Source organism: Grammomys surdaster, unplaced genomic scaffold, assembly GCF_004785775.1.
Source record: "Grammomys surdaster isolate TR1022 unplaced genomic scaffold, NIH_TR_1.0 191, whole genome shotgun sequence".
NCBI lineage: Eukaryota > Metazoa > Chordata > Mammalia > Rodentia > Muridae > Grammomys > Grammomys surdaster.
This window is the reverse complement of record NW_021604636.1, coordinates 14,994,084-15,006,085: the sequence shown is the minus strand read 5'-3', so window position 1 is coordinate 15,006,085 and position 12,002 is coordinate 14,994,084. Positions and strand designations below refer to the sequence as shown.

At 45.2% G+C, this 12,002-nt stretch overlaps 1 protein-coding gene across 1 annotated transcript in view; it reads right to left on the bottom strand.

Annotated features, from left to right (window-relative positions):
- Rnd3 (Rho family GTPase 3) overlaps nt 1-10,520 on the bottom strand; it is a 19,076-nt gene extending 8,556 nt beyond the window's left edge. The window contains exons 1-2 of the mRNA XM_028769190.1: nt 10,141-10,520; nt 9,639-9,726 (exon numbers count right to left, since the gene is read on the bottom strand). Coding sequence (XP_028625023.1) covers nt 9,639-9,726; nt 10,141-10,290 — 238 coding nt within the window. The 5' untranslated portion in view covers nt 10,291-10,520. The remainder of the gene's footprint in view (nt 1-9,638; nt 9,727-10,140) is intronic.
- Between the last annotated feature and the right edge of the window lie 1,482 nt (nt 10,521-12,002).

Sequence of the window (12,002 nt, the reverse complement as noted above, 5' to 3'; positions counted from 1 at the left end):
AGGGAGAGGGAGAGGGAGAGGGAGAGGGAGAGGGAGAGGGAGAGGGAGAGGGAGAGGGAGAGGGAGAGAGAGAGAGAGAGGGAGAGGGAGATAGATTTCCAAAGAAATTGTTTCAGTCAGGTCTGGTGGAGGGGAAAAGCAGAATGATTGCAATTTTGAGGCCTACCTGAGCTGGAGCGAGAATGCAGTTTGTAAAACAAGATTGTTTAACTCTGCATATGAGTACATGGTATTTCCATAGCCCTTCTCCACTGAGCAACTGAATAAGACCATGTCTCAAAGAAAAGGTACAAAGGCAGCTGACTTTCAGGAGTCTGTTCTCTCTCTCTACCTAGAAGTTGTTGTTGTTAGAGTCTGTGTTCTGGGCTCTGGGCATCCATCACTGCAATCCCTGGCAGCACCGTGTCTACTTCAGTTCCACTTTAGAGACGGTGAGAGTGAGTGTGCCAAGCGAGGAAGATGGGGATGTTCTAGGAACCAGGAAGGGAAGTGTCAGCAGGGAAGAAAGGCTAACAGGCTCTCAGGCGGGACACTGGCCTGTGAAAGGCAGGAAGTGCAGTAACAAAGTCTGCATGGAAGGTACTCCCTGAGAGCTAAGGCCTTAGTTGAAATGTACAAAAAAATATGTAATGTGTCTAAAAATGACAAGCAGTGGCCACCCTCTAAGCCACTTGAAGAAGAAATCAGAGGTGAGAGTAACTCTAAGGCGAACACTTAGAGTTCAACTTAAGTTTTTCTTGAGAGGCACCAGAAAGGGATGGCAAGGGATGGATGGCTTTACCCTCTATGGATACACTGCTATTTTGCATTAGTTCTGCCGCTCTGACTCCCTCCACTGGAACCTTCCTTGTTTGCCGGTCCAAAGTCTAACTTTGGCACAGCTGCTGCTCTGAGCATTAGAATATCTCTTTCCTAAGAGCCTGCCACAAAATCCCGGACTGCACAGAGAAGAAATTCAAAGGAGGACAGAGGAGGCTCTCTTCTGTTCTTCAAAGCTAACTCCAACGACCTGACCCGACCTACACAGTCAGAGCCAGTCTACTGTGTAAAGCCAAACAGGTGTCAGAGAGCTCCTGTCTTATGCTCGCCAGTCTAGACCTACAGGACATGACTAGCATCTGGAGGTGCCAGGCTCCTTTAGAACAGGATGCTGCCTGCACAGAGTGGCAGAGCGGAGTATTTACAAGGACAATGGAGACCATCTTTTCCAAAGGTGTCTGAAGAAAGTCAAAGGGGCAAAACTAATTTAATTAAACTTGGGACTGCTGGGAAAATCAGAGGCTGGGTTGCAACATTCCAGTCACCATGTGGCTGCAGAGAACACCCCGCCCTTTGTGGGCTGCTTCCCCTCCCCCACCCAGTTTAAGGCCACAAAGGGATCTGGCTTTGTGCTCAGCCCTCTGTCAGAGGCTAGAGATTGCTTGCCTACAAAAAAAAAAAAAAAAAAAGGAAAGAAAAAAAAAGAAAGAAAGAAAGCAGGCAAGCAAGGCAGCTTTTGTGCGCAGTGGCTATATGCAAATAATAGAAAAATTTACTCTCTTGATTGACTTTAAAAAGAAACAGTTCTCTTCAAGTTAAATAAGATTCTCATGGAGGCCTGCTTCTGCCTTTGTTTTCATTTGGTTTAGCAGTTTGGATGAAAATACATATGTAGTGTAACGCTTCACGAGAAATGAGCCACCGAGCCTGGAGGTAAAGAGGTAACTCTACCGCCTTTAACAAGATCTAATTAGGCGCAGCACTTTGATCTGAGCCCAGTCCACCTCCCTGCAGTAAACAATGTAGCTTTTAGATCAACAAGTGCCCAAGGGCACTAATAAAACGGATCCTCAAACTCATAACTAATATGACCACCAACGAAAAGAGTAACTTGCCATAGAAGATAATTTATTCATTGATTTTTGAAAGCTTAAAGTTCAAACTTTTTCCTGGATGAGGAAAAAAAAAAAAACCAAACACCCAAAACTATTGTCTCCATTTTTTCAGAGTAAGAAAAGTGAACGATAGAATTAGAAAAGTGTCCTAACAGGAAAGATCTCACAGTTCATTGGGTAAGAAGGATCCTTTCTTCTGTGTTCTTCTCTACAGTGCCCTGTAACTGCACAAAGGAAGTCAGCAAGCAAATGGCTGATCACCACAGGCATGTGTGGGAAGAATCCTAGGAATGCCCTGTCAACTGAGGAGTCCCAGAGACAGAGGAGACTCCAAAGAGTGGAGAGTAGGCCCTCAGAGTGAGAACAAAGCCAGCCCAGGACTCCTGCTGCATCCCACAGCTGGAGAAGTCCCAGGGCACCTTGGGAAGGAAGGCTTCCAGAAACATTAATTTCTATAGATTCTAGTTAAGGTTGGAAGGTGCTAACTGGACATGTTTTTATGGTGTGCTAAAACACAGTGGGTCAAAGTGTGTTCACAGTCTGTACTTCAGTACCTAAGAATGTACTATAGTTAAAAGCCAATAAATCTAGGGATGAAGCTTTGCTTGTCAAATAAAATGTCCTTAGCATGTGGAATGGGCTTCATGCGTATAGACATTTTCAGGGCAGCATCTTCCTTAAAGACACAGCACTGCCCTTGAGACCCTTTTTAAAATAACCTACTAGACTTTCCATTGGAAAATTGCAGGGAGCTGTATTAGTATAAAGATGTAACTGGACTATATGCAAAACAAGTAGCTCACCCGTCCATCCCCCACCTCCCAGCTAAAGGCTTTACCCAGGCATGGATTAGAAAAAGCATGCTGTGGGGGTTCTTTGTTGCTTGAGTTTGGCAAACATCAGAAAAGTTCTGACAGACTTTTGAAACTGCAGGTCTACCCATCCTTGTCTTCAAGATCATTAATTTGGGCTCAGAGGAAAATTTCCAGCCCAAGGATAGTCACAAAATGCCGCACCTAGAAACTAATTCTTCAAACACATACCTGCCTGCTGAAGTCACCCCGCTGCAGAGATACAAACACACCATATATGTACATGATTAAACATATATGGACCAAGAGCTATGCCTAAAAGGGAGACCTTTGGACCTTTTGCAAAACCAGCTCAAATACTGAATGAAACTTTGTCTTACTGAAGTCTGCAAACTGAAAAATCCTCTTCACTGAATCTTTTAAAAGTGTTATACCCTACACGTAAAGTAAGTCTAAAGCTTTTCCTAGAAGGAATTCCTACCAAGATAAGAAAGTTAGGGATAATGGAAACTTTGGGTAGAAATTATACAGTAAATTTTATTGTTAAATGTTCATCAAAAGCACACGAGTAGCAAGCAGCATGAGAGGCCACGTTGGAAGGGAAGCTGTACAAGAGGAGCAGGCTCAGGAATGTGAGTCAAGTCTGGACAAGATCATGAGACGCTGCTTCAATGTAAGACTCAGTTCTTCCTCAACTACCTGCATCGCAAACATCATGCCCCCAATATGCCATCACCACCCGGTCCAGCAGGGATACTTCATTTGTATCTTCTACTGAATCAGACTCTTACAGATTATGAAGAGCTCTTATGAAAACATGTAGGCAGTTATGTGTTTCAGTAAAAACTCAGTGTTTTCTGTTTCTGGGGTGGTACAGATGCACAGGTGGATATAAGTTCAGATAGGTAGAAGTAACATTGCTATTTGGCAACTCTAAATAAAATCTTGGTAGAGGTTCTCAATCTCAGGGTACTTAAAAATAATAACGTTTTATAGAGAGTGAAACCATAAGGAATCACAGAGCTTGCAGGGGTAAGATTATATAGATACCTTTTAACAGTCCACATTGTCATTCACTCCAGACTGAAGCTATTATGTTTCCCATGCTTTGTGAGAGCCTGTTATCTGAGCATGGGGTCCCTTTAGTAGATTCACCTGTCCACAGCCTACAACATCAGGCTTGTGTTTCAACAGCAACGTGCTCAACATCTGGCCCAACTTTTGAAGCAGCTTGCATCCTATGTCAGAAAAGTCTGAAGTTTTGCCAAAAGGGTCTCTGTGAATGTTGCCAATATGTAATAAACCAGAAGACATTTCAAGGACATCAAAAAAAAAAAAGAGCGAGGCCCAGCTGATTCATTTGGCACAGTCCAACCATGCATCATGAGCTGAGTGGAGTCACTGGGGTCCGCGGTGTACTGTTTCCATGTAAAAGAACTGTATTAATGATGAAACACCTGGTTATTTTAGGAACATTAGAATGATCAATCTGGATACATTACTCCAATGTACAACTGAGGAAAAAAAACCAAATTGGAGGTAAAATTAGCACTAAATGGATTTTTTAAAAAAGCAGAAGAAGGAAGAAGAAGCAAGTCTAGGGACTGATAAAGTCTTGCTTCCAGATAAGTTGTTTGTCTATCCGTAGCCCACATTTCAGTGTATGAATGCTCAGTTTACAGCTGGGCATGATGTCAAAACCCTAGGTTTCAAGGATCATAAGGACTGTGTGAAATATCTGGTTCTTTGTAGTTTGTTCTGCTATTCAGATGAAAACCATTTGTAAATTCTTAGCCTACCTCTAAAAAGTTTGGGTCAGAAACCTCAACTTTGAGAATCTGGTTTTTCCCTGATAATCATTAAATTTAAGCATGCTTTAAAGTAAAAGAGAGGTTAAGAACTTTGAAAGATCCTAGTCAACTTCTAGGAAAGCTTTGGAATTTGGGGACTTTAATGGACAAGAAGACCTGAGCTGGGGACTTGGAGTTGGCACGGGTATTGAACACCTCCTTAGTCTTGTTGCTGTGGGTGAATCCATTCCCACCAAAGCCCATCTTCTGTTTCCGTGTCCCTCTTCACCTATGGAGAATTCATAACAGATGCCCTGGGAAGGATTTCTTGCCTTGTTCAAGTATACAGGCATTTCTTCCTAGCTGCACCCTATACTTATTCTGGGTTCCTAATTTGGTTTCTTACTTCACCCTGGAGAAAGAATGGGTATTTTACATTTTTACCTATATTCACATTTTTATTTGCTTGGTCACCGTATTGGTCACTAGAATGTAAGCAGCTTGAGGACCTGCTCTTTCTGCTCAGCTCAGGACAGCCCCTCCCCCATCGTAGCCCCAGGAGCTTCTGCAGATGTCATGACCTAACAGTTTACAATCATATCTTCATGGCCTGTCCAGATGTGTTCATTTATATTTTAAATCACAAAAAGGGACAGTAATTTCCTTTTAAATGGATTTTCTTGATTAATATGTATATGAGTCTCCAAAACTGTTGAACCATTTCCATCAGGGCACCTGTCACCAAGACCGGTGTTCAAGCTTGATTATTAAAAGCTGAAATACACTTGAGTAGTTAGATTTATGTTGATTCTGAAGACTTTCTTCCAAGGAAAGTAGCCAGGTTTTTTCTTTCTTTTTTATCTGTTGTTTTATATTAAAATGTAGAAAATATATTGATTAATGATACTAGTTAATGATATTAGAAACAAATACAGCAAATGCTAACTTTAGCATTCAGGACCTGAAAGAGGTCCATAGCATGTTAAGATTCAGAAAAGTTTTCACAGGGCAATACCACAATTATCAACTGGGAAACAGCAGTTGAATTGAAAATTTAAAGCTAATAATACACCTTAAATAAAATGTGCATTAACTTGCTCCAGTTAAATGCTGGCACGGGTGACTATTACTCCTTAAATCACGTATGCAGAAATTACACTGCAATCAAGTTCCTAGGAAAAGATATGGTGATCTTTAAATGACTAACTTTCTATTATTAGTAGGCATTTGGCTTTATGTTACAAATTGCTTCTACGTTTGGCAAGTATAGCAGATTTTGAAGCACAAGCTATTAGAAGCTATTTGATTTGACTTATCACTTTATGATACCAAAACTATTCCCTCATCGCCTCTGTTTTTCAAAACTCATTGGGATAAGTTGACTATTTCTCCAGCACATTTCTGCAACTATTAATCAGCTCATTTCATAATAATAAAAGAGGAAGACATGGACCCAAGACTACCTTTAGAAATCCCTCAGTTTAGGAGATTTTCCTGACACTTATGATATGCCATTACTTTTGGAGTATTTTAAGTAGCCATGAGAGTCCATTGGCACTGTGCCACTGTGGCTGTTGTAACTGGTGAATGAATGGGGGAAAAAATAGAAAGACTGTCTGAACCTAAAGACTTCTTGGAGCTCTACTTGGAAAGTCCCATAGGAAAACACCTTAAGCAACCAGTTAGAAGAAGCCATTAGGGTTCAAGAGTTAAGTGCATCATAGGCTGGCAATCACCTAGCCCTGATTCCTATGCTGTCTGACAGAGGGCCTGCTAACAGCAGATGCAGAAAAAAGGAAGAGGAATAGAAAGGAAGGAAATATTAACTGCCTGGGCTCCCAGAAGAGAAATAAATGGCTTCCTTTCCTCATATGCTACTTATACTTAACACTTTTTCCCACATTCAAATTGGCAGATTTTGTTTACACATGATCATATGACTGCTTCAGGGGGGATCAGACCACTTAGGAGATGTGGTTCAAGCACAGAAAACAGGAATTGTTTCCAGCATGTGTGTTCTTTCTCTGCTGGAAGGTCGAACACAATAGCCATGCCACCAAAGGGCGCAGTGGATATTCTTTCTCTACCCAATTTTCCCTCTATAAATCTCTCGAACACAGTCTTGGGAGAGGATAAAAGATGACATTTAGAGATCTATAAACTTGGATTGGGTCTTTTCTCCCAAGATAAGCTGGTAACAGTTGAGGAAAATCAAATATATGAAGAGGCGTAAAGTATATGCAATTATTTTCATACCTCAACAAAGCAATGCCTTTGTGAGCAGAGAAAATGGGGGGTACTGGGGGGGATCTCTTGGAACTTGTCAGGAAAAGTAAGTGAATAGGAAAGATAGTAAAGTTACTGGGAAGCATGAACTTCCTGCTGGAGACTTGCTAATCCTGAGTGGCAAGCCACTTTCAGTAGAAACAGCTTATTTCTAGAATTTAAGCAATGCTCCGTAACTGTGTTTAATTACACAAACAACATAATAGGAATTTCAAATAATTCCCCACGTCTCTTTTTTCATTTGTATGAATCTAAATTTTAAGTAAGGTTTCATAACTGGATAATTTTGCAGTGCAATACTGTTGCAATCAGCTTTTAACCCCTTTGATCCTACAGAAATATGCATAGGGTTTTCTTTTACTAAATAAAAATAGAAGTCATCATGTCACTACTGATTTCATTTCAAGTGATTAACTTTAATTTGATGAAAAGCAATATTTATGAAGTTGCCAATCTTAAGGCAAAGGTAATTCAGTGCTAATTAATGCCAGGAACCCCATCTCCTTAGCAACTATGCATATCATTATAATTTGCTCAGTCCTTAGGTTTTATTGGGTGACTACTGTATGTAAGACATTGTGCTTTATGTGCAGAGACTGTGAACTACATAGTTGCTGAGTAAGGCTTAAAAATATCTGAAGTGATGTTTGCATTGGCTTCTCACTATAAACCATTCATATACATTCATTTTAATTACTAGCCCTTGGAAAGCTTATGCCTTTTCTCTCTTAAAAGGAAGGAAGTGGCAGGTTTGGCCTTTGGGCACCTAATCTAAAATCTCTGTTGGTGGTCTTGTGACTCTTGGAGGTTGAAACACGGATGTATAACCCGGCATTCCTAGGAGTCCACCCATCCCCCTTCCTTATCCAAATAGTCTTCATTCCTAAATCTACCAGGAAGCCTGGCTCAGCCCAGAATCTGGCTTGGTTTGTAGGCTGTGAGAACCTCAGCACAGGGATGCCAGATCCACTGAGACTAGGAGCTGAAGCCAACCAACATCCTGGGAAACAAAAAAAATTCTGCCCGTCCAGTACACAAAAGCCAAGAAGCATAGCTGGAGAGATCTTGCACATTAACCAGCTCAGCGTCTGCCCTCTTTTTACAGATGATGAAAATGAGACCCAGGGAGGTAGAGGATTTGCACACAGAAATCCCCGGTAACCAGGAGCTAAGATTGAAACACAGCTTTGTATCAAAGACTGTATCAGACCCACTGCCCCACTCCATGCCTAAATGATTCTTCTCGAGAGTAAGTCCAAACAGGACTGAGTGGGAAAGAGGGGCGTGCTGGTGCTAATTGTTGGTACGACGCCAGCTGTCCGGTGTACTAGGCATAACAATTACCATAATATGTCTGAGAACAGGAGCCTAATACTAGGCTATATAATAATTCTGATGATAGAAACTAGTAATAAACTACTAGAATTCCATCAACACTTTCTCTATAGTATCAAGACTGTGTATGCAACCTCAGCAACAAAAAAATACAAAACGCCCTTGGCGCAGCTCAAGGAAGAGCTTGACTCTCCAGAGGGAAACTGGATCCATCGTTCTCACTGCAGCAATCTGAGCATCTGGCACCGACCGTGAGAGGCGCCGGTTAAGACTTCCCTCTAGTCTTTCTTCTAGCCTTTGAGCTGGGGGGCTGCCTCTGGAGACCTTGTGACTCTGGCCCCTTCCTCCCACTGTCTAATCCCCAAGTCCCTCAGAGGTTCCAGCCCAGGGTGTGGGAAGATCGCTGAAGCTCCACGAGGCCACTCCCAGCTGAACACGGCTCCACCTCGGGCCACCCCGCCTGACAGCAACCCTGCGTGTTGGCGCTTGTGCGCTCCTCCTCGCCAGTTTCGCCTGAATCTGTCTGGCAGCCCAGTTCCCCACCAGCACCGGCCTTTCCCCTCCCAGATTGGTAGCGTCTGCTCCTCTGGAGAAGGTATGGTCTCTACTAACAGTAGGCGCACTCCTGAAGAGCCTCTGGCCGGGCTGGATAGAGCTTGGATACCATGGGGGTGCTCAGTCCTCACTGTTCCTGCCCCGAACTCAGCCGGGGCTGCCAGCCTTCCTGCCCGCGGAGATCTGCCCTCTCCACCACCCTGTGCCACGCTGGTGGGTGGGCGCATGGGAAGGCAACAACCCGGCCTTGAACCCTAGACCTCTGGACAGAACCCACCAAGGCGCCAATAATTCAAGTAGACAGGAAGGTCAAAGGCGAGCGGTGCTGCCTGCGGCCCTGCAGGCGGGTGAGGCCGAGGCAAAGGGGTACGGAGTGGTATGTTCCGAGAGCTGGCACAGAGTGATTCCCCAGGCGGCCGCAGAAGCCGCTCTGCTCCGGTGGCACAGAGGCTGCGGGGGCGGAGGCCCTGCGGTGGCCACTGCCGGCACCACCAGCGCATTCCTGACAGTAGGCGTCACGGGCGCTGGCTCCGGCCATTCACCCATCTCCCCCAGCCTGGAACCCGCATGCAACCCGGAGGTTTCGGGGATCTTTTCCCAGCTCAGCCTGCGCCTCTGCCCCGAGACCAGATGGCTGATGACACCCACGAGGGGCTTCCCCGGCGAGCGGGAGGGCTCCACGCTGCTCTCCGTGCTCCAGCACAGGGCCACCCTGGCGGCCCGCTCCGGCACGGCTCCAAGGAAGGACAACACAAGGCCATGCGGCCACCAGAGGCTCGTCCAGCAGGGTCACCCCGGACACATAGCGTCTTTCTGTCCCCAAGACCACAATCACCCCCATTGCCGCCCCTGCCCAGAAAGGATAACGTTTTCCCGCGGCTAGGGACCTGGAAGTCCCTCAAGGAGCCACGTTAGCAGACCTAGCACCAGATCCCGAGCCCCGGAGTGCACCGGTTCAGACCGCCACGCGGTATGCTGAGTCTTACCTGAAGTGTCCCACAGGCTCAACTCTATTCTTTGTGTGTCGATTTCAAAACTGGCAGTGTAATTCTCAAACACGGTAGGGACGTAATTCTGGATGAACGAAAGGGACAGAAGAGGAAGGAAAGGTGGCAAAGTGATTATTAAAAACACGACCCGCAAATCGAACACTTGAAAAACACCTAAGCCCCCAATTAAAAGCCACCACCAACAGCCGCACACTCCCTACACAGTAAACACGCAGTCCCCCTCCCCAGAGCCCACCCAGGTCTCCCCACCCGGCCTCCCACACTGAAACCAGCAAGTTTCTGGGGCCAAGAGCCCAGGGTGCTGGCGGGTTCCAGCCCAGAGGCTTCTAGGACACTTTCGCTTCCCAGCAGTGTGGCGGTAAAGACCGGCTGGGCATGAGAAAGACTTTCAAGAAGAAAATCAGTGAAGCAGGAGAGACGACGCTGTCCTCCAGACTGGGGACCCCAACAGCCGCTACCCTCAAAGGGTCACACTCACTTCGGGGAAGCAGTCCTTTGCGAAGACGTGGAGCAGCGCGGTTTTCCCACACTGGCTGTCGCCCACTACTACTATCTTGCATTTCACGTTCTGATTAGGATCCATGATAGATTTACTGGATAATTTCTGGCTGGCTCTTCTCTCCTTCATTGATGTTGCCTTATTTTCTCTTGGAACAGGAATTTTCTCTTAAGAAGAAAAAATATATATATACTTCTCTCTATAAAAAGCAGGTATAAAAATAAATCGCAAGGCCGGAGGGAACCCCTTAAGCGCAGCGGAGTGGAGGAGGAGAGGCAGCGGCTCTTTACTCCTCTCCAACAAGTTTTCTGCCTGACTCCGCGCCTCTCTTCCCAAGTCCAATTCCGATCGGTCTGCTTTGTTTCACGCTCTCTGCGCGGCTTTATACGCCCAGCCTTCCAATCCGCTCCGCTTTCTCAATGAGAGAAGGAAACCGATCCGCCTCCTCCCCTTTTATGGAGCCTGGGAGCCACGGCGGCCGCCTCGTTGGCGGAAAGTGTAGGCAGCGCGCCCTCTAGGGTGGCGTGCAGGATGGCTTGCAGACCCAGGTTCTGGCATAACCTGAAGGCGCCAGGCAGGATTTGCTGATGGATAGATTGTTCAGGGCCAGGGTGAGGGGAAGCGGATATCTGTGCACATGGATTTGCACTGGAATTCCTTTCAAATTGCTTTCTAAGGGACGCGTCTCCAGAAGCTTTGTCATCATTTGTGAAAAATAAAAAAAAAAAAAACAATTCCCAATCAAATTAATAAAACAGAAGTAAATCTTGGATGGGAAAGGCTAAGTTGTTGTACCCACACCCATAAAATATATTTTTAAAAAATGTTGCCTCAGGTACATAACACAGATGGATTATTTCAGACACCAGAACTGGTTTTCCTTGATCTTTGTAGAGGACTAGCTTTTGAAACTTGTCAGTTTTAGCCATTCCAGAGGAGGTAGACGGCTTTGAGGAGTGATATGATGAAGTGAATAGAGGCGGGTGGGGGTGGGATGGGGGGTGGGGGTGGGATGGGGGGGGTTGGTGCTAGAAAAACTATTAGAAACTCGGCCCCAACTGCCACTGTCCCTGTGACGACTCTGGAACCAGGAGTCTAAGTGTTCTTTGCTCTCTTCAGCTGTACCTTCCTTCTCCCAGGAATCAAGGCATTGGACTTAAAAAGCACACATGCCTATAGTGGAAAATTCAGGGACTCCCTTCCTCCACACACGTACAGTATGGCCAGTCATTCCAAGTCTCCCTTTCAGCAAGTCTTAGAGGAGACAAACATAAAGACTGTGTTTGTTCCCTTGTTTTCTGAGAACACTGTCTTTGTTGCCTGTCACCTCAATAGCCAGGAGGCTTCAGTTATTAAATTGGTAGCGAAGGTGTCTGGGAAGATAGTTCAGTCTGTGGAGGGGTTAGTCTACTAGCATGACTTGAGTTTCATCCCCAGCACCCGTATAAGAAGACACTCCTGAGACAGACCCAGACGAACCCTAGGGCTTGCTAGCCAGCCAATCCAATCAAATTGAGGAGCTCAAGATTCAGTGAGAGATCATGACCCAACGATAATGTAAAGAGAAACTGAGGACGATAGCTAGTGCCAACCTCTGGCTTCCACACATATACTAAACGCATACATATATGTACACACACACACACAGACACATGCACACACACAGAACTCTTTAAGGAAAGTACAGAATTTGAATATGTAATGAATTACTAGGATCATGAAATCAGGGGATGTAGAATGCGATCTTATTTCTTTCAGACCTGAGAACCTCAAAGTCTTCCCCTAAAAGACAGCCCTGACTCTCTCCTTGTGGATAGGTGTGTTTCATACAGGCTGACCAT